General features: G+C 41.4%; 1 protein-coding gene across 1 annotated transcript in view; it reads right to left on the bottom strand.

Annotated features, from left to right (window-relative positions):
• Stard3nl (STARD3 N-terminal like) overlaps positions 1–20,348 on the bottom strand; it is a 38,524-nt gene extending 18,176 nt beyond the window's left edge. The window contains exons 1-2 of the mRNA XM_021180425.1: positions 20,245–20,348; positions 644–926 (exon numbers count right to left, since the gene is read on the bottom strand). Coding sequence (XP_021036084.1) covers positions 644–868 — 225 coding nt within the window. The 5' untranslated portion in view covers positions 869–926; positions 20,245–20,348. The remainder of the gene's footprint in view (positions 1–643; positions 927–20,244) is intronic.
• Between the last annotated feature and the right edge of the window lie 1,512 nt (positions 20,349–21,860).

The raw sequence follows: 21,860 nt of genomic DNA on the forward strand, positions 1-21,860 counted from the left end.
TGGGTGTTTTCCCTGCATGTACGTCTATGCACCGTGTGTGCCTGGTGTTCTCAGAGGCCAGAAGAAGGCATCAGATCCCCTGGAACTGGAGTTAGAGATGGTTGTGAGCTATCATTTTGGTGCTTAAACTAGAACCGGAGTCCTCTGGAAGAGCAGCCAATACTCCTAACCTCTCCAGCACCAACAGTTTTGTTGTTTTTAACAAAAATAGCTGGTAAACATAAAAAAAAAAAAAAAAAAACAGAAAATAGTTGTTTGTGATTTTTAAGACAGGTTTTCCTAAATTTATTTGAGCCAAAGGAGAGACAGACATAACCAAGCCTGTGCACAATGACCAGAATTATGTCCTAGGAAGTTTTATGAAATATAGAGAACTGAATTTGTTCAACAAGCTGTGTATGTTCAACTCTGTATTATTAAGCTGAGCACCAGGAATTCAAATTTCAAAATCCCAGAAGAAGTAAATTTTAAGTTTACACAATGTGTTTCACATACTAACACTAAAAGTAAGAAAAGACTAAATCAGATGGAGACAGGTAACACTGTTATCATTTGAAGAGATGCTATTCACTAAATAAGACAAAAATAATGAGAAAAAAATTTCAACAGTTTTAGCAAGAAGTCATGAGCAAAACCAACTTACATTTAACTCTATTATCCACAGTAACGTTACAAATAAGAGGTCAAAGGTGACAAAGAGACAAAAAGTCCTCCTGACATCAGAAATGCCTTTCTTTTCCCTTCCTTCATAGGACTCAATCCTGGCCATGAGCTGCGCAGGGTTGATGGAATGGATGTCTCGCAGAGAAGCGTGTGAGCTCTGGCTCCCCGTCAGAGTGTTCTCCATGTCTTCTGGAAGATGGTTCATCCTGGAGGAGGACTGAAGGAGTCTCCATCCAACTCCACCATCCCTAGTGAGAAGCAACCTGAGAGAACAGAACAGAAAATCCATGTTACACCTATGCTGATGGCCTGTGACCATGCTGCCCTCACCACTCTCACTGAGCCACAGTGCTGTGACAGAGACATGCATGCTTGACAGAAACAAACAGGAAGTAAAATAATACATTAAAATATGTATTATATAAGTATATATTTTATAACATAATATATAAAATATATATTGCTCTATATTATATAAAATAACAATATATTTTATAATATGAAAATATATAATATATAAAATAGTAATACTGCACTCAATATTACTAAGTGGCTGCTTGGAAAAGTATATCAATGAAGAAAACAAAGTTACAGTAGGAAAAGGTGAAGCTAGGGTATTAAGCACAATACCAAAGCATTCTTGGAAACCAGGAGCCAGCTTCCGGGCTACACCAGTAGGTAAATCTCCATAGTCTTGTTATTTCCATGGGCTAGGAAGCCATATTCCACACATCTCCCCAAAGAAAGGAGCAGATCACATGGACTAGCTACGAAGCTGCTCCTAGGGAGGAGTTGTTTGCTCTAAAGAGAGACATCACTGTATTTAGCACTCCACAGCACCTCTTCATGAACAAACATGTTTTCTGGGCATCTTCTTAGGAAGGTTGTATTTAAACCCCCAAAGTCCAGCACAATGCAAATACCAGATTGATAATTCCAGAAGTTATGGCCATATATAGGAGTTCCCCAAGACCTGGAATGCTTCCTCTTGATTAACAAACACTGAGGAGCAGTAATCCAAATGAGCAGCTTCCTCACGGATGGGGAAGACCACTGAACAGAATGATGGTGGCTGCAGTGCTGAGCATTACAGCTTTCCATCCAGGGCCACCTCTCTCTGGGGAGGACTTTTTGTGCTTCTGGCTCCACTGACATACATGTTTTTCTTTGGCCATTAATGTGGACATTGTTGGGTGGTACTTGTGGTCAAATTTGTATGCTCACCTTTCTAAACTGTCATGTCACTGGTAGAGTCCATACCAGGCGCATCTCTCAGATGAATGAAACAATATGAAAACAGCTTGCTAAGATCCCCCCAGGCAGTGTGGTCTCACACAGGACATTTTCTCTCCTTAGACTTGGCTCTGCTTGCTACCTTACCATAGTCAGAAACTCAAGTCCTTTCCATGCATTTATATCTGCTGATGGGGAAATATATTATTTTTAAAGCAATTTAATGACATGAGTTGGTATCTTGCTACAGGAACTCTACTTTTAGAGATTTAGAGGAAACTCACCAAACCGTAGCCATTTAATGTGTTAGCTAACGTGTCTTGGAGGTAGAGGGGCACAGTGACTAGAAGCTCAAAGCAGGAATGTGTTTAGGGAGCTTGGTAAAGTTCTATTTTTTGACTCCTTGTGTTCACTTGGTGATAAACTGTATTCACTTGGTAGTTTCAGTAGTGTGCTGACTGTTTAAAATAGCTTACACGTACATACACGTGTACACATACGTGTAGCCTTTCAAAAACATTTTCATTTAAAAGTTTATCATAAAATTACTCAATTCAATTAGAAAGCAAACGTGCTACTTAACCAAAGGAACAATCAGACAAGTCGTTACATGGGAAGCCATGTAAGACTGATTTAAATGTATCCTTTTCAAGCCTTTATAATGATTTAGGATAATGCTTATGTTATATTAATTGTTAATATATTAACTCTAATGTTAAGTGGAGCACATGTGTGTGTGTGTGTATAAAACCATACAATTAATTCCTTAAAGGACCATATTCATGAAACATATCAGACACTAGCCAGGATTACCTATGGATGGTGAGTCTTCTTTTTTCTTCAGTTCTTAAATGTACTTTGTGCACAGTACCTTTAAAACAGGAGGAACTAAGTCCACACATCTTGCTGTTAGGATTCTTTACAGAACTGGCCAAAAATCTATACAGCTCTCTTTTCTCTCTCTTTTTTTTTTTTTTTTTTTGGTTTTTTTCGAGACAGGGTTTCTCTTTATAGCTCTGGCTGTCCTGGAGCTCACTTTGTAGACCAGGCTGGCCTCGAACTCAGAAATCCGCCTGCCTCTGCCTCCCGAGTGCTGGGATTAAAGGCGTGCGCCACCACGCCTGGCCTCTCTCTTTTCTTTTCCTCCAAACTGGGGAACATTAGCACAGTGTTTGCGTTACTTGTCTCCTAGAATCAGCAAATCAGCAAACCATTTTGAAAATCTCTGAAGGAATCAACCTCAGTGTGCTGTGCACAAAAACCAATGCTTTAAAATTTAAAAATATTGTTACGTGATTTTTTTTTTTCAATTGGGTCAACAGCATTCTAGCTATTGCTACAATTAGGCTGAGCAGACAAACCACATAAAACTTAAAACAGGTCTCATTTACTCTGAAGCTCACAGGTCTTCTAATTCACATGTAAGCAACTCTGCCTCATGCATGTTGGTTAGGTCTGCGCTGCCTGCCATGCTCCTCAGACCAGGGAAACAAACCGTCAGCATGTTCTTGTCATGAGAGATGGCCAGAGCACAAGAGACAAGCGAGACCACATAAACATTTAAAGTCTCTATAGTAACTATTTAGTTCACATCAGCAATAATGAGGAGGAGGAGGAGGAAGAAGAGGAAGAAGAAGAAGAAGAAGAAGAAAGAAAGAAAGAAAGAAAGAAAGAAAGAAAGAAAGAAAGAAAGAAAGAAAGAAAGAAAATTGTCTACAAAGCTGAATGGTTTCTTCTCAAGGGAGATTGGGCTGAGACATGAAGTGACAGTGTAATGTCTATAAACCATGGATAGGCTAAATGACAAACATCAGTTTCTACAAAAGTTCTACAAAATGCAGGTCCAGCCATGCAGGGAAAGCAGGCACTGTGCATGCATCTGCAAAGGCTGCTGGAGTAGGCCTCCGTCAGACAGGACACCTGTGCTTGACAGACGTTTCAGCAGGGTAACCTGGGGAACCCACATGCTCATGTGTTGTCCTGCTCCTGAAGCAGGAGAGCCTGCAGTTATCCTACCCATCGTGCAGCATCGTCAGGAGAGAGAGAATGAAAAAGCCCTTTGTGCTTCCAGGGACTTGTTTGCATCTTCCAGATCATTTTACTACATCAGTCCCCGTGCTGGGGACAAAGTGAAGGTGAGCTTCAATCCCATCTGCTTCCATACACAAGTGACAACACCCAAACAGTAAACAGAAACTACCATACAAGTGGTAGAACATGAGGACCAAAATCTATGGAGATGCAATAATAAAATCCATGATTTTATAAAGTAATGTAAAAACAAAACATGTCTATGTATCTATTATGTTATGAAAATGCCAGTTTGTCTTCCTATGAGGACAAACAGGGAGTCTGCCCTGCTTACTAGTGGCAGTCAGTTCACCAAACCAGCATAATCTCTAACTACATTCTAAATACTTGCCCTTATTCCCAGAGATATGTGCAGTACTCACCTCTCATCAAGGAAATGCCTCTTTGCAACAGATGAATTACAGAATACCACAATCAATCAAAATGTAGAGCCCAGTCCCAGGAGACCCACTAACACTCAAACTAAAGCTCAGGGACCAATGCTAAAGAAAGAGGGGGCAGAAAGGCTGGAAAGCCAGAGCACTAGGGAAACTGCTGCAAGATTAGGCCTATTATGAATGTCAGAAGCTACAGCCAGAAAGTCTCATCATGACTGCCTTGATGTTAACACAGACAATAAAAATGGATTTGCTAACATGGATAGCATGGATGGGGAAAGCCCATGAGAACTCAAGCCTACCCAAAGAACTACAGGAAAGTAAAGAATACTGAGAGCACGAGAAATCATCTTTCCCAGGGAAGAATAAATCAATTGATTATCCAGTACAAAATGGTCACCCCTGAAAACAGACATTATATAGACTGAACAGGCTGTGTTTGTGTATAGAAATATGTGTGTGTGTTTAGAAATTTATATGTGTGTATATGTACATACATAAATATCAAAAGGTAATGAAAAAGATCATGAATTTGAAAAAGAGCAAGGGGTATATGGGTTTGTTGGGAAAAAATAGAAGGTGTAAATGATGTAGTTCTTTTAACCTCAATGTGTGTGTGTGTGTGTGTGTGTGTGTGTGTGTGTGTGTGTGTTTAAAAAAGAAATACAAAGATGAGACTGCCACAGACAATCTTGAAAGAGAGCAAAATTAGAAGGCGCTTTCCACAAAACTTCAGTAATGAAAACAGAATGCTGCTGGGTTAAAGACAAATGAGCAGATCCTAGGATCTAGCTGGGCCCCAGACAGATCCACAGGCATCTGGACAGCTGACTTTCGATGAGGATCCCAAAGCAATGACGTGGGGAAATAAAGCTTGTCTCCGGAAAAGCGTGCTAAGACAGCCACATAAAACGTAAAAAAAAAACAAAAAACGAATTTCAACGTCGAATTTGCATCATGTAAAAACTAATTTAAGATGGATCATGGATATAAGCATAATAAGAATATAGCACATGAGGGGGCATCAGAGCCTGCAGGAAGGGGTAGAGAGATGATTTCCATACATCAACAATGTATGGAAATGTAATGATAAAATCCATTATTCTATATACTAAATGAAATAACAAAGCATTTCTATCAATGTATCTATTAGAATTTGTGGAGAACACCTTTACAATATTCTTATAAATACAGCTTTCTTAGAAAAGGCAGAAAAACAAAATGTCATGACTGAAACTTTTTTGTGCAGGTTGCCTTAAAAGACCATTTACTGTCCTATCTGAAACAGTGTGAACGTTGATGTAAGTATGACTAATGATAGCATGGTTGGCGTTCATTCTGGAAAACAATCTTAAAAGATTATGGCCACCTTGTGAAAGCAGATTAAGAGTAGGAAGTCAGAAAAACATGTAGGAGGAAGACAATTAGAAAACTCAGTTTACAATTCTCAGTGCAAACATTATTTAGGCAAGACACAGTAGTAGATGCTAACAAGAATTTTAAATTTATGAGGAATAGTCTCAAAGTATTACTTCTTACATAAGTAAGTTCTGTTGGGGGACAATACACCTGGACCAAAGCTCGAACAAGTTCCCATGATATCATATATTGTGTTGCAATAAACATATAATGATTACAATATTCCCCACTATAAATGTTTAACCTGCATGTGGCTATAAGGAGGTAATCAGTCGCAGACAGCTTTCCTAGACGCCTCAGAAAAGGCAGTGAACGAAGAGTCCGCAAAACAGTCAAGTGCAGCACTGTGAACACTCTTCAAAATGACAAGGGCATCAAGCCCAAACGTAAAGTCATGAAAAGGCCTCGCTGAATAACAAAGGTCAGTGAGGAGGCTCAGTGGGTCAATCACCATGAAACTCAAGCATGCCAGCACAAGCTCAATCCGTGGAACCCATACAAATGTACCGGAAGAAAACAAACTCCCCAAAATTGTCATCTGACCTCCACATGCATGCCATCACACAGTGAGCACAAACACACACACACACACATTCTCTCTCTCTCAATCTCTCTCTCTCTCTCTCAAACACACAGGCACACACACACACACACACACACACAAGCATGCACCCAGACACAGTCTTTTAAAATGTTATTTTTAAGAACAACAACTACAGAAGACTACTAATGACCTGATAAACTTTTGAATGTGTTACATGGAATGCCCTCAAGTGAATAGGATGTTACAGCTACACCTCATCACTGGTCTCTCAAGACCTCGCTTGGAGCATGACTGACCTTTCATTTCTTTCTCCTGTTTTTCAGAAGCTACTATCATTCCAGGATAATTGAAACAACAGGGTCTCCATAGTAACCATCCGCCATTTCCAAGTTTCCTCCTAGAAAGGTACCTTCTAGTGCTAAATAGTACACTCAAATTATTTCACCTCCACATAGCACCTAAACCTCCTTTATCTCAATGTCTCAGAGGAATGGGCTACCTCTTGTGGTTTGTATATGCTTGGTCCGGAGAGTGGCACTATTCAGAGGTACTCCTTGGTTGGAATAGGTGTGGCCTTGCTGGAGTAGGTGTGGCCTTGTTGGAGTAGGTGTGGCCTTGCTGGAGTAGAACTGTGTCACTGTGGGGATGGGCTTGAAGACTCTCCTAGCTACATGGAAGCCAGTCTTCTCCTGTTTGCCTTCAGAACAAGATGCAGAACTCTCTGCTCCTCCTGCATCATGCCTTACTAGAAGCTGCCATGCTCCCACCCTGATGATACTGGACCTGTAAGCCAGCCCCAACTAAATGTTGTCCTTTATAAGAGCTGCCTTGGTTTGGTGTCTCTGCACAGTAATAGAAGCCCTAAGACACCTCATTTTGTGTTGTCCAATGTTTGTGTTCTCTTTTTGTGGTGTCTCAATGAATCCCAATTATAGGCTATTGCCAATGTTGCTTACTCACCAGAGTTTGACAGTTAGACTCTATTGATGACACTAGAATACTTGATTTACAGACCACAGAAAAATTTAGCAGATACTCAACTAGAAGCTTCATCCATACTGGCTAGCCTTCACAATGCTGGAAGATAAGATGCAGGTGAATGGAAGAGAAATGTAGTCATCTGTCTCACCCAGCTGTGAATCCTGCAAGCTCCAATTTGGCCCTGCCTGACAAAATAGGTTCTCTGGTGCAATAGTGGCATGCACATTATACAAGTTACCAACCATTTTTTAAATTGGTTATCACTGTCAAATCTGTGGCTATACAGACACTGTCAACAAGGTCAAGAACCTCTGGCTAGATAGGTCATGGGCACCAGCAAAGAACCTGCTTTTATTTTGCTAGAAGAGCATAGCACTAAAATGCCTTCTGATGACTCATTGCTATGCCCACAGATTAATTCATCACTCAACGCTTCTCAGAGGCTTCTTCTTGCATAGGATAGCAATTAATCCAGAGAAGACTCAGAATTGGTCAATGTGAAGAGAATAAAAGACAACTGGGTGTTCAGTCCAATCTTAGTTTCCTTTCTTAGATTTATATTTTAAAGTATGTTTGTGGATCTATGTATGGGTATGTGCACATGCGGGCAGTTGCACACTGAGCCCAGGCATATCTGATCCCCTCCTGGAGCTGGAGTTACAGGTGGGGTTATAAGACACCCTATGAGACAGTGCTGGGAACTCAACTCAAGTCCTTTGGAAATGTATCACGAATTCTTAACCACAGAACCATTTCTCCAGCCCCTTACTTTACTTTCTATTATTGTGATAAACACCATGACCAAAAGCAACTTGGGGAAAGAAAGGGTTTCTTTCATCTTATAATTCCCAGGTCACAATCTACCATTGAGAAAGGAAGGGCTAGGCAGGAGCTCGAGCATAAACTTGAAGACAGGATCTGAAGAAGAAACCATGGAGGATCACTACTTACTTCTGCCTTGTTCTCCAAATTCATACCCAGCTACCTTCTTATACCTTCCCGAACCACATAAGGCCGGCACTACCCACAGTGGGCTAGGCCTTCCCACATCAGTCACTACCCAAGAAAATGTTCCACAGACGTGCCTATAGAGCACTCTGATGTAGACATTTTCTCAAATAAGGTTCCTTCTTTCTAGATGTCTCTATCTTGTGTCATGCACAAAAGTAACAAGCACAAGCCCCAAATGTGATGACTCTATCTTACCGCTAAGATAGGGGAATCATTATGCAAGAAAGAGCAGAAAGACTGTAAGAGCCATGCGTGACAACTTCAAGGAAGTGTTTGCAGACACCTGAGGGCAGAAGCAAATACAAACTCAGTGACTGTGACGCATGCCCAGGTCCTGCACAAGCTTACTCCAGACACAATCCCAGCCTAAAGCAGGGAAGTGAGAATGAGGTCCCACTTTTATCTGATGATTTTTTTTTAGAATCTGATTGCTTTTGAGAGAGAGAGAAAAAAAGTATTTTCTTTAATGAAATTCTCAAATAACTCATAAAAGAATTATTTTAAAAGTTAAATCTCTTATAGTAACTATCTTGCACTCCAAAGGCCAGAAGTGAGACTGTGTTTCTCACACATTGTTCATGTTTCCCAGGCCTGTCTTTTCTAACACAGACAAATCACAGCTTAATTCCAAGAAGCAGCCTGGTGAGTAGTCAGCCAACTCCACAAGCCTCTTCAGAGAGAGCTAAGCTCCTATTCACTTAATATCACAAGACTTTTTCTTTGGAGGGTAGGGTAAGAACTCCAGAACGTGTTACTCTAGCTGATGGCAAACCAACCTACTGTCTCTAGTATAAGAGGATGCTAAAAAAAAAAAAAAAAAANAAAAAAAAACAAAAAAAACACCTGGGAATAGTGAACATCAAATTCCCCTGAAGCCAGTTGAGACCACCCTCCTCCTTTACAAACTAGAGCATGTCAATAAGCCATTTCCATCTATGACCAGGACGACTTACAGGCAAAAGTTGCATGTGCCATTTCCTAGAATGCAATGTGCACACAGATGGCCCAGCTTCAAAACTAATTTTCTAATGTATACTACAAATAAATGTCTGCAGTTGAAATCTTACTGAATGTGAGTTAGAGGCGTCAATCTTAACATAGGGATGCCTAGATTTAAAAAAAAAAAATAAAGAAATAATACTTTCTCTTTTTTCATTAGATGTTTTTCACACTTACACAAGAAACTAGATCTTCAAAGGGTAAGAATCAAGTACAATGTCCAGGATCATCTCTATCAGGCTAATCTGTGCTTCAGAAAACAAAATCATGTAAAACAATAAAAACCACTAAGAGACGCAATGCAACTACAGGCTGATATTCCGAGAAATCAGTATACTGCACACCTGAGAGTAAAAAGTCCCCCTCCCTCCCTTTTTCTCTTTTGTCCCTGCCTCATTCTTTCCCCTCCCTCCCTTTTTCTCTTTTGTCCCTGCCTCATTCTTTCCCCTCCCTCCNCTTTTGTCCCTGCCTCATTCTTTCCCCTCCCTCCCTTTTTCTCTTTTGTCCCTGCCTCATTCTTTCCCCTCCCTCCCTTTTTCTCTTTTGTCCCTCCCTCATTCTTCCCCCTCCCTCCCTTTTTCTCTTTCGTCCCTCCCTCATTCTTCCCCTCCCTCCCTTCCACCTCCTCCGTTTGTTTAGACACCAGGTTGCCTGTAGCTTAGGTTGGCCTTGAGGAAATCCTCAAACCTTCGGCCTCCACCCCGAAAGTCCAAGTGTAGAAAGGTCAGGCATGCCCTAACCATCTCTGGCTGCAATAGGAGCTCTAAAATCTTATTACGGGTCTGTAAAGAGTTTAAAGTAGCAGCATTCTCAAAAAGTTAAATCTTGTGACTTTTAGAACGAGATAAACAATTATGATAACAAAATTCTAGTGACTAAATCAAAGATTCTGACATTCACACATTACCTATAAAACCTTCCACATAGCTAAGAATAGCCGCTAACCATCACTAAGGTCTTATTTACAGCTCGAATAGGAAAAGGTGGTAAGGCTGACTGCAGCTGAGGGCACCATGCTCACTGGTGAAAAGCACAGCCCCAATCAGCTCTCACCAGCATCCTCACCGTTTTCTCAACACCTCTCATCCAACAATTCAGTCTTTCTAGTCTGCAAGCCCCCAGTTCTGCCTTGTGCTCAAAAACAAAGCTTTCCTCTCTCTACTCTGCTTAGGAATTTGAGCTCCTTGTACAGGTTTAGGGGTCTGCACCTTTGCTATACTTCAGCTCCACCTAGAATGCCCATTCTGCAACCACCTATCAACAGCCTATCTATCCACTGCTTCAGGAAACTCACATGACACCTCCTCTCTGCATCCCTGGGCATCTAAGAGGCTTCTGAGGCCTCCATCAAAGGCTCAGGTGTGAGCAGCTTGGTTCTCAATGTGGAGAGGTAATGAAACCATCAAGAGGCAGGGCCTGGAGGGGAGCCTAGCTCACTGGAGAGAGACATTACTGAAGTTCTCTGGACTGGCTGATCCTGAAAAAAGCACCAGACTGTAAAAGAGAAGTTGTGGGCCCTGAGTCTTCTGGTTTACCAAGGGACCCTTGCCAGAGGCTGAGCTATCTGGCCATGAATTTCTATCCTCCAAAGCAATAAGCTAAAAAACCTCTTTCTTTTTAACATTGAGGTAGACTTTACATAACATAAAATTATAAAATTTAAGTGTACAACTCAGAGGCTTTGAACATATTCTCAATACTGTGTAATTTTCACCTTTATATAGTTTCAAAATATTTTCATCACTGCCAATGGAAATTTCATAACACTTACACAGTAACTCCTTATTCCTCCCCCTTGCCCTGCCCTGACAACACTGATTTGTTTTAAATATTTCATAAGAACGTGCTGGAATTTGTGTAACTTTTACTTATCACAGTGTATTCAAGATGCACCCATTCTATATCAAGTGTTAGCAAAAGCTTGCATGCTAGTCTCTTGCTTTCTGTTGCTGTGATTAGCACTATTACCAAAAGCAACTTGGGAGAAAAGGGTTTATCAGGTTTACACTCCAGGCCACAGTCCATCACTGAGGGAAGTCAGACAGGAACTCAAGCAGCAGCAGCAACCACTGAACTGGTGAGTGATGCTCACCGGCTTAGTCCCAAGCTAGCATTCAGGTACCTCTGTTAAAAAGGCCAGGTCCACCTCCCAGGGACGGCTCTTTCCATAGTGGGCTGGGCCCTCTTACAGCAATTACTAATCAAAAAATGCCCCAGAGACATGCCCATAGACAAGTTTGATCCAGGCAATCCCCCAGTCGAACCTCCTCTAGACTGTATCAATACTATGACAATTCCAAACTGTGACAGCTGAAATTAACTAGGAGACCTATTTACAAACTAAACCACTTACTTATAGAATTATTCTATAGCAGTCATTTTGTTATAACACCTTCAAGGCTACCTCTATTATTCTAAGTGGTCAGCCCCAAAAACCTATACATACAAGTAACATTATATAAACTGAAAGAGTTGTAGTTATACATACACATACACAGAGGATCACACATACACAAGCATATGTATATAACAATAATAAAAACAGAAACCATAAATGTGAGAGTAAAGGGAGGTATATGGGAAGATTTGGAGGGAGGGAAGGGAGGTGAAATGACATAATTATTTTTTTGAGCTTTTTTTTGCAGGATAGTTGACCACACTGTGAACTCCGAGACTGTGATATTTACTGGAAAAAAAAAAATATGTTTCTAGTTGTGCTGTGTCTCAACCCTTAGAACACACCTTTACTCCCTCTGGCTGGAATAAAGACATGCCCTTATGTCACCTTTAATCCCAAAACTGACGGTAAAGTTAGTTTGTTGAAGGAAGCACCCATGTTTGAAAGTGATGTGTAACTGAGTGACAAGGTGATAAATTAGAGAAAGATTTGACAGAATACGAGATGCCCAACTCTTATAAGAAGAAAGGGAAGCCATTTAAGACAGCACAGAGAGAAATAAAAGAGGAAGGAGGCAGTTTTACCCAGCAAGTTTTATGGAGACAAGTTGAAGAGAAAATGAGTTAGACATAGGAGAAAGAAAGAGCCAGAGAATGAGAAGGACACAGAAGATTAGAACAGATTCCCAGAGTTAGTGTGAAGCCAAGCAGAGCAAAAAGCAAGAAGCCAAGAGAGATGCCAGATTGACTCCGTCAGCTTAGAGAGGAGTTTGAGTCAGAAGAACTAAACTGAACCATCCAGAGTTCAGAAAGAAGTAGGAACGGGTAAGTTTATTCAGCAGTAAGTCTCAGAGGCTGAAAACTTTCCAGGCCTAGATAAGATTATATGGAAGCTATAAGCTTCCATGACTAGGCCTAGGTTTGCAGCCTCTGAGGCAACAATTACTTCAGGCAAAAAAAAAAAAAAAAAAAAAAAAAAAAAAAATTACTTTTACAGTAGTATATTATTATTTTTAAAAACAGAAGCTAAAATAAGAATGAATGGCCCATATATATATATATATATATATATACATATATATATATATACACATATATATATTTCACATATTGCTCATAGGTCTTCTGTGAAGCACAATATCAAGAGCTCCTATGGAACAATGAGGTATCCTTTTTTGCCCACATATCAAAAGTTCTTAGAAAGCCAGGCATGGAGCGTCTAGTGGTGGGGCCAGGAGGAGCACAAGCTGAGGGGCATCCTCAGCTACGCAGGGATCTCAGACAGAGTCATCTTGGGTTATATGAGGCGCTGCCAAAAAAAAAAAAAAAAAAAAAAAAAAAAAAAAAGAAAAAAAAAAGAAAAACATAAGCAGAAAATTTCCTAGAGAACAATTCTGCATCATAGAGAAATAGTGGACATGCCAGACATTCTATGTGCTAGTCAGATTCTTAAACTACAAATACCAATGTATAAACCTAAAGAGGGCCAGGTGTGGTGGTGCCCACCTTTACTCCCAGCACTGAGGAGGCAGCAGCAAGAGGATCTCTGTGAGTTCAAGGCCAGACAACTCTACAAACCCCTCAGGACAGCCAGGACTACATAAAGAGACCCTGTCTCAAAACCATAAAGCAGGGAAAAGGAGTACAGAGTCTGGGGACTTGCTAATTAAAATTTAAAATTAAAAAGATTTGCACACATATTTAGAATTTCAACATGATATATTAATATACCAAGAATAATTTGTGGTTTGTTTTTTTTCTGAGCTAGGGTCTCATGAACTCTCTGTATAGTAGGAGGTGACCTGGCCTGAGTCACCTGCATGTACAACTATGCATATCCCCAATATTAAGTTCAGTATCTATTCTTCATAATGCAAGAATAAATAAAAACAACCTAACCTTCCCAAATAGATTAGATCGGTCATCTTTCCAAAACGTAAAAGCTCAGCACAGAAAGGCTGTATACACAGAAAGCATAAACATATCACCTATGACTCTGACCTACCCAACACAGACAAATGGGCATATGTGTTAAGTATCTCCTGCATGTAAAACATTGTGCTGGTTTGTACGAGGGAAAGTCAGATGGACAAGACACTGTCCTTATCCTCACCTACAAAGTATGCTAGTAGAATAAAAACAAAGTATGAAATAAATATAAAAAGAGAAGGCTCGGTATCAGTTTCCAGCTTGTCTTAGAAGAAACTTAACTTTGAGTGATCTGAAAGGCTACTGTGTATCAGTGAGGAGGAACACAGGGCAGCTTAAAGTGGACCAAGCACTCCCATGTCCACTAACAGTGAGTCAGCCTCTGCCTGAAGAACCCTGGTGAGGGGACTGAGGGAAACAACTGGAAGGCTGGAACACGTGTGTGCTAGTGAGAGGACTGAAAAGCCGGCAGGAGAGTGAGGACACCTTCCCTACAAGGCCGGGCTGAGGAGACCAGGATCCTAAGGGCAGGGCAAACATCAAAGGCCAGGGCTTCTACATCATCGTTGGCAGGGAACTTCCTTGTTTGGAGAAAGGTAAACAAGAACTCCAGGATAAGTGGCTCTCAACAATGTGAAGTGTGCCCTGGTTCATAGCTCCAGGACGGAGGCACCCAGACTCTGAGTGTTCTCAATGCCCTAAGAGGTTTGGTTTTTGGTTTTTTTTTTTTTTTGAGACAGGGTTTCTCTGTGTAGCCTTGGCTGTCCTGGAACTCACTTTGTAGACCAGGCTGGCCTCGAACTCAGAAATCCACCTGCCTCTGCCTCCCAAGTGCTGGGATTAAACTGCTCCGCCACCACGCCCCGCTGCCCTGAGAGATTTTTATTTAAGCACTGAGACGAGTGCAAGTCGTGAAAGAAAAGACTGTGAGCAATGCCTGACGGTAAAGGCTGGCAGTTCTCACTGTCCCTACTAGCAGCAAAGTGCAAAGCATGGGAGATGGCCAGCTTTCATCTCCACATTCCTTGGGCTGAAAAGAACACAAGACAAGGCCTGTTCAAGGAAGCCTTCCTTGCCCATCCTCTGCCTGCACGCCTGAGCCTTCCTTCCACCCAGCATGAACCCGACTTCCATCATGGAGTGGATGCACAGGTCCTTAGGGCAGCAAAGCTCTACCACAAACCTCCAAAAAGGACCTGAGCTACCAAGCGGAGGCTCTGGTTACCTGCTGGCTTACCCACTTTCTAACCAGGTTATCACTATTTGCTATGCACAGGTGAACATTTCACTGATGAAATCCCTAGGCTTCTAGTTTCTCTTGAAAAAAAAAATAGACAACTGGCCAAATTCTCCATCTCACCATTTTGGCACCTAGCCAGTGTGTTTACTTCCGGTATCAGCTGGTTCCTGCTGGCATTTGTTTTTCCTTTTTATTACCAGGTCTTTGGATAACTGATAGTATTATGTCAGAGGGGCACTGCCTGGTTTTACAACCCAGTACTGCCACGTTGGTCAAGTTACTCATCCTTTCTGTGTTTTGCAAAATAGGGACAATAATACCACAAGCTAACTTAGAGAAACGCTTGGAGAATAAAGACAACAGACGTTCCCCATGGGGCAGGGCACTTGGGAGTCGAATGTGCTCACAGCCATGTAGCTTTGCTCACAGCCAGGCACTTGCCATATAGATGACTATCTAGGGCTACAATGCAAAGCTCCCACAACAAAGACTTTTCTAGTCCAATATCAGTGGTACTGAGGATGGGAAACCCTAAAATAGGCCATCAGAACACCTCTGGACACCGAAAATCTGTGCTAATTACTAGCAACAAGGCCAGCGCAAGTCCTGGCTTGGTGGCTTTACCTGGGCTGGAGAAACTTCTAACGCCTCAAGAGCTGCTGTTCCCTTTGATGAGTTTACAACATCACAGAATGGCACAGGGAGCTGGAGAATGGCACAGCACGAAGAGCAGAGAACACCTCTGCAGAAGACATGAATTCAGTTCTGTTGGGAGTGGCTAACAACCACTTCAACTCCAGCTCCTAGGGAACCAACGGGATGCTCTCTTTTGAACTCTTCAGGTGCCTACACAAACAGGTGCAGATGGCCAGACTCCAACACACACGCACAAACACACAGATTGTTTTAAAAAAATGTTTAAAATAAGTTAAAGAGAAAAATGTTACTGGGATTACTTGATTCTGCATTATTAAATCAACAAACAGGAAGTGACTAATTCAAGGAATTATGGAATATATTTTTCTAAAACAAAAATAAGAGTGTACTATAATACTCAATAACATGCAATATTTGAAATGTCTATTTCTAGAGAGATATAGGATACAAGAAATCTATAACTGCTTCAACTGTAAAAGCTCTGTGCATTTAACAAACTGAAGATTAGTCATAAAACACTGGGGGTAGGGGTAGACTTTGTGAAACTTTAAAAACCCCAGAAGAGACATGTTTCACACTCAAGAGTAGAAACCTAACCCTAATCCAGTTCCCGACCAGCAAGACTCTCCAGCCTTAAAGAGCCTGAGTCAAAAACCCCAGCAGAGAACGGAGGTTTTAGTCTCCATTCACCACAAGAGAAGAAGGATCTTCTATATCTAAATCTGCTCACAAAGAAAGGAACCAATCAGAAAATCTGTGATTGGTGTGCTTGCCAGGAGTTCTAAAGTGCAACAAAAGCCGTAAGAGCTGACCAGGCCCAGGAAAGTGGCCAAGAGTCCCAAGGCCAGTCTCTCTAGAACCCAGCTTCTCCATCTATAACATTAACAACAGTAACGATGATAACTATCTTAACACAAAATCCTCAGTAGCAATGTGCTCTCAACATTTACAGCTAAAGATTTAAGATTCTCAAGAGACCCAAGATGGAACAGGAAGACAGTTCCGTGGAATCAAAGCCAAGAAAAGCTCACCAGCCAGCACTTCTTGAAAACATGGTAATAAAAGTGCAAATAAAACTAGAAGGCTCAAGACTCTGCAAAACCTACAGCGCGGACAATGCAGACGAAGTCTTCTCAACTTTAGCCAACACAGATATGACGGTGCATCTATGGTAACACATGGAAAAGGGGATGAAGATAAAACATGTTGCAGAGAAAATGTTCCAAAGGTTATGAGAAAAGGCAAAGCTTCCATCAACAGAAGAGAAATAAGTATTTTACTGAGAGGGCCCAACATTGGGGTAGACGCTGAGGCACAGTTAAGCTGTGGTAGTCCTCAAGCAGAACACAGCAGTGGCACAGAAGTGGTCAGGGTGCACAGGTCTCACCATGACTAGATAGCCCAGATGCCTACAAGGTAGAGTCTGATGCGGATAGCCTAGATCTCTAAGAATGTGGGCATCAATTGCACGAACATCCTTCCAGACATTGAGACTTGCTCTAAATATACAGTTTTGATATTTTGAGATCAAATGGAAAAACCTCTTTTGCATAAATATAAAGATCTCTGACGTTTAAGAATTCTATTTACAGTACTTTAAAGCTATTAAATGCAATTTCCATCTTGATAGCCACTCAAGTGGCAGCCAAAAGCAAATTAACCTACTGATTTTAATTTTTATAACTTTACTGTTGTTAATCTAATATAGTTCTTTGACTAAGAGAACCTTACAACTAATGGTTCTTTTTAAAATTTAGGACAACCAACGCTATTTCTCAACCACATACTAAACTGGTTCCTCAACCATATAAAGCTTATAAACTGGCTTCTACCTTTTTAAAGTAGCATGAGAAAAATGACATCACTGAGTTGACCCAAGTGCTTCCTCAATCATGGGAAAATTCTACTTGCTACCAGAAACAAAGAACCAGCAAATCGTAAGCCATACTACCTCATATCTAAGAAAAAGATCAGGCTAGGAAAATAGTTAACAACTTTTAAATTTCAAGTATTTCTGAAATTACAACTTGAATTAAAATTGTTTCAGAGGTACTGGAGATTGAACTCAGGCCTACTCAGGCATTCTTTCCCTGAGCTACAATCCTGCCTTCTTATTTTTTTATCAGGAGACAGGGTCTTGCTATGCCCAGGCTGGTCTACAACTTGGGATTTCCCCTCCCAGGGCTTTGCATATAGTTGGTATTGTAAGTGTATACCTCTGTACTGGGAGTCACTTACACGCCATATGTACTATTCACTGGAAGTCAGTTAGCCTTCTAATAAAAACGAAGGGTGTGTGTAAACTGCTGACATACACTTCTTCAGAAAAAAAGGAAAAAAAAAAAAAAAAAGCTAAAAGAGCTTTACTTTAGTCCAAGGAAAAACATTGCCCCATCTTCTGTGAGTTAAAAGCATGAGTTAAGTTCCTAGATACTGATATGCTGTACTTTGAAATATACACACACTCTTTGCTATGGGATTTTCGAGAAGGAAATAGAACCAAAAGGAAACAAGAAAAAAGGCCTAGCATGCAAATTTGGAAATAAGTATTTGGCATTCTTGGCATTTTATGTGTTGCACTTTAGAAACTGCTGCCTATCTATAGTTCCAGAGCCCCTTCTCCACCGAAAGGGTCCAACACATGAGTTCCAAAATGCAACATCAGGAACCAAATTTGAAACATCAATCTGTCGATCCTCTACTTGCTTCAGGGAGATGGGGTGGAGCATGGTGACGAAGAGTAAAGCTAACGACCTCCATCAGTCTAGCTGAGGTAACTTAGTGTACATTTTCTTCACTGATGAAAAGTTTAGTATTTGCAGTATGTCTGAAAGAACAGAATGCATGTGCCACGCCCAGAAAACTGCAGGAACTAAATAAAGACACAGTAATCCTTAGAAATGCAAGTGCTAATAGGAAAGGCTCACCTACTTACACTGTTACACCTTCTCAGCACTTGTTTGGACAGAGCAGGACTGCCTGCCAGTGCTTTCCAAATGGAAAATAGATAAAGACTGTCCTGGAAATGAGTGACAGCTGGAAAAAAGGGGATAAAAGCTAGAACTGAAGATAAGCACAGGGTTTGAGTCTTGCATATAGCAGCAATTAGAAGAAAACTACTATGGGATACAGTACTAGGGAAAAGAAAGCCATTCTTAAGAGGACCTCTAAAGAGAAAATATAAAACAATTAATGATTTCATAATCAAAACAAATAGAACGCTGCTGAGAGTTTAGGAGTGCCTCGGAACGTATCTGAAGTCCGCACTTCCACAAGGATGCCTGTTCCTTCTTCAGCATTGCCCAACCCAGGTCAGCTCAGCCACCTCACTAGCCCACCGTTAAGGAGACAGCACTGCTGGACTCTCCTCCCACTGTGCCTGCTCTTCCAGCTTTTGCATTTGTAACTGGACACTTCCTGCTCTTCCCCTGACTAAATCACTCTAAACATTCAGGTCTCATCCAGAGCATCACCTCTTCAGGGACATTTTCCCAGATCCCACACCACAGCCACACCAATGTCCCTTACTGCCAGATTTTCTAGCATTCATTCCTATCTAAAATCATATTTTTATTTGCACATATATTCTATCTTCACTAAAATCAAAGGAACTTGAGGACAGGAACCTTATCTAGTGTTCAATACTCAATTTCTAACACCTAAAACAGCACGTGGCATCATATAAGTTGTCTAATAATTAAATCCAAATGATAATCACTCTCCTGAGAAGGTAAGTCCTTGGAGCAGTTTTAAATCCATTTCTTTAATGCTTTTGACAATGCAATCTTTAAAGGTTCATGTTTGAGACAGGAAGATCTCAAAGAAAAATGTATTCTTCCTTACAATACAAAACATTACATATGTGTGAATATTATGTAGAGGGGGGCACAGTCTACACTGTCCCTTCATGAGCATGATTATCTAGCATTTTACTTATGCAGAGATGCAGCCAAAAATACTGTAAACTGCTCTTTGTCATCAAATCTTGCTCTTTAAGTGGATGATGGACAGAGGAAGCATAGATGGGATTTACCGTTAGGACCCTTAAACAAAAACATCAGACGGGACTTGCTATAGTAACTCCAGTACCCTGGGAGGTCAGACCCGCTACTGTGTTCATTCATTCAGCCTTACTAACCTTACCCAAACTAGTACTGGGTCAAGTGATGGATTCCATCTGTGAACAGAGACAAATGCCTTTGCAACTGCCATACTAAGAGAGCACTAAGAAAAGTTCCACAGTGTACACCCATGTTCCAACCAGAAGAGGAAGAAAAAGAGCCCTACTGAGATTTAAAAAAAAAAAAGAAAAACTAAAGGCAGGATGAGTGGGCAACGCGGAGAGCTGAAACCATGGCTAGAACATTCATGACTCATGCTTTAATTTTCGTTTTGTTTTGTTACATCAGGGCTTCTCTTGACGAAGGCACAAGGCCAGTAACAAACAGTACCTGCCGGCCTACACCCGCATGTCACCTTGGTCTTGATGGGGATGCAAGGCACTGGGCCAAAGCTGGACCACCTGCCTCTCGGTGAGTGTGGGTGTGGGCCCGGGGCCAGCTTCCCTCCCGCGCTCCGCCGCGTTCCGCGGCTGCACCCACAGGCCCCACGGCCAAGGCCAGGTCTGGGGAGCCCGGCAAACCCCGGAACCTCAGGCATTTGGCTTCACGACCTGCCCAACAGGGCGCGGAAAGACAGCCTACCTCCTCCGCGGCGCGAGCCGCCCGCCGGCCTGCAGACACGGCTCCGCGGTCCCCGCCGGCGGGGCTGGGGCGGGGCTGCAGGGCGGGACCCTGTCCGTGACGTCAACGCGCTGGTCACGCAAAGACGCTGCAGCTTGCTGGAAAAGTGAATAGTGGCAGAGGAGACGGCGGGTTGGTTTACAGAACTGTCAGTTTTCGGACGACCAGTAGGTGTCTCATAAAGGAGGCAGTGGGCGGTCCTAGGATTAGCCGCGCCTCCAAAGCCTGTTAAGGTATCCAGCTTCCAATGGCAGGGTTTTAGTGGGTTTTACCTTCCTGTGGAATTCTACGGAAGGCTTCTCTTTGATAGGTTTTAGGCTGCAGCCGGTGAGGGGTAACTCTGAGAGTGGATTTCAGGCCCTGGTCCCTTGGTTTCAGGTGCACTAAGAACTTGTCTATGCTAGGACTCGACCGTAAGTCTCAATCAGCTCAGTCTTCCGTAGGATGCTTTTTTCTTCACCCCCACTCAGTAATGCCTTTGTCTTACTGATAGTTAAGGCTAACTGTATTTACTTAGTTGTTATACATGACATTTCACACTAAGTGATGTTTTAGATTTTTCCAATAGCTGGTACAGTTACGTCCTTACATGCAAGAATACAAAGGAAGATAAAATAGCACAATGAGTTCTGAAGATTCTCAGCCTGTTAGAGGAAAATAATATTAAGAATAGTATTTATAATAGATACTCTTATAAAGTCGTTTAATCGCTTTTATAATGTTTAAATTACAAATGTGAATTTATATACGTACAAAATTTTGAACAGTGCAAGTTGGGTGAAACCTGTTTTTATAAACCAATTAAAGGCTCAGTCTTTGTGTGATGGGTCTTTCCTGCATTGACATGGGGTCCTTCCTGTGCGTTGACATGTGAAAATATTTGTTAACACTCAAGTTCAGTTCTTCATCTATCCTTAAATGTGCCTCATTGCTTTTTAAATGCTAAAAGTCTTCAGCACCAATGATATAATTTGCCATTTCTATGTCCTTAAACATACAGTTTGTTTGGATTTTTTTTTTAATTGCTAGTAAGAGAAATGCTACCTTAAACATGTGTGAATGTGTTTTCCTACTTCTGTCCAAGTACTGCTTATGGTGCAGATGACAACAAAAGAACAGACTAGATCTCAGGCATACATCTTCAATCCTAGTAGTAGATTCTTCAGATAAGGGCCCCTAGTGTTGCTACAGTGTTCATTTCCACCCATAAAATTTAAATAATCCTGTTTACTACCCTTTGGAAGACAAATAATATGCAAGCTTTTGTTGTTGTTGTTGTTTTCAAATTGATGAGCATGAGAAAAATTAGGGTTAGGGTGTGTGTATATATACAAACTAAGTTCAGGGTTCTTGTATACAATGATTTGGGTGACAAGGTGAAGCAACTTGTGTGACTACTGTAATGCAGACGCCTTCCACTTAGTAATTAAAACACTACGCACTATCCTAATACTGTCACCGTGGTTAGTTTTGCCTGCTTTCAGACTTTTGTATACATACAAAGTACATACTTACTCCAAGGCTCCTTTTTCTTGATACCAGTGATGGCTGGTATTGATTATCAGCTTCACACGATC

This window comes from Mus caroli, chromosome 13, assembly GCF_900094665.2.
Source record: "Mus caroli chromosome 13, CAROLI_EIJ_v1.1, whole genome shotgun sequence".
In the NCBI taxonomy this organism is placed as follows: domain Eukaryota; kingdom Metazoa; phylum Chordata; class Mammalia; order Rodentia; family Muridae; genus Mus; species Mus caroli.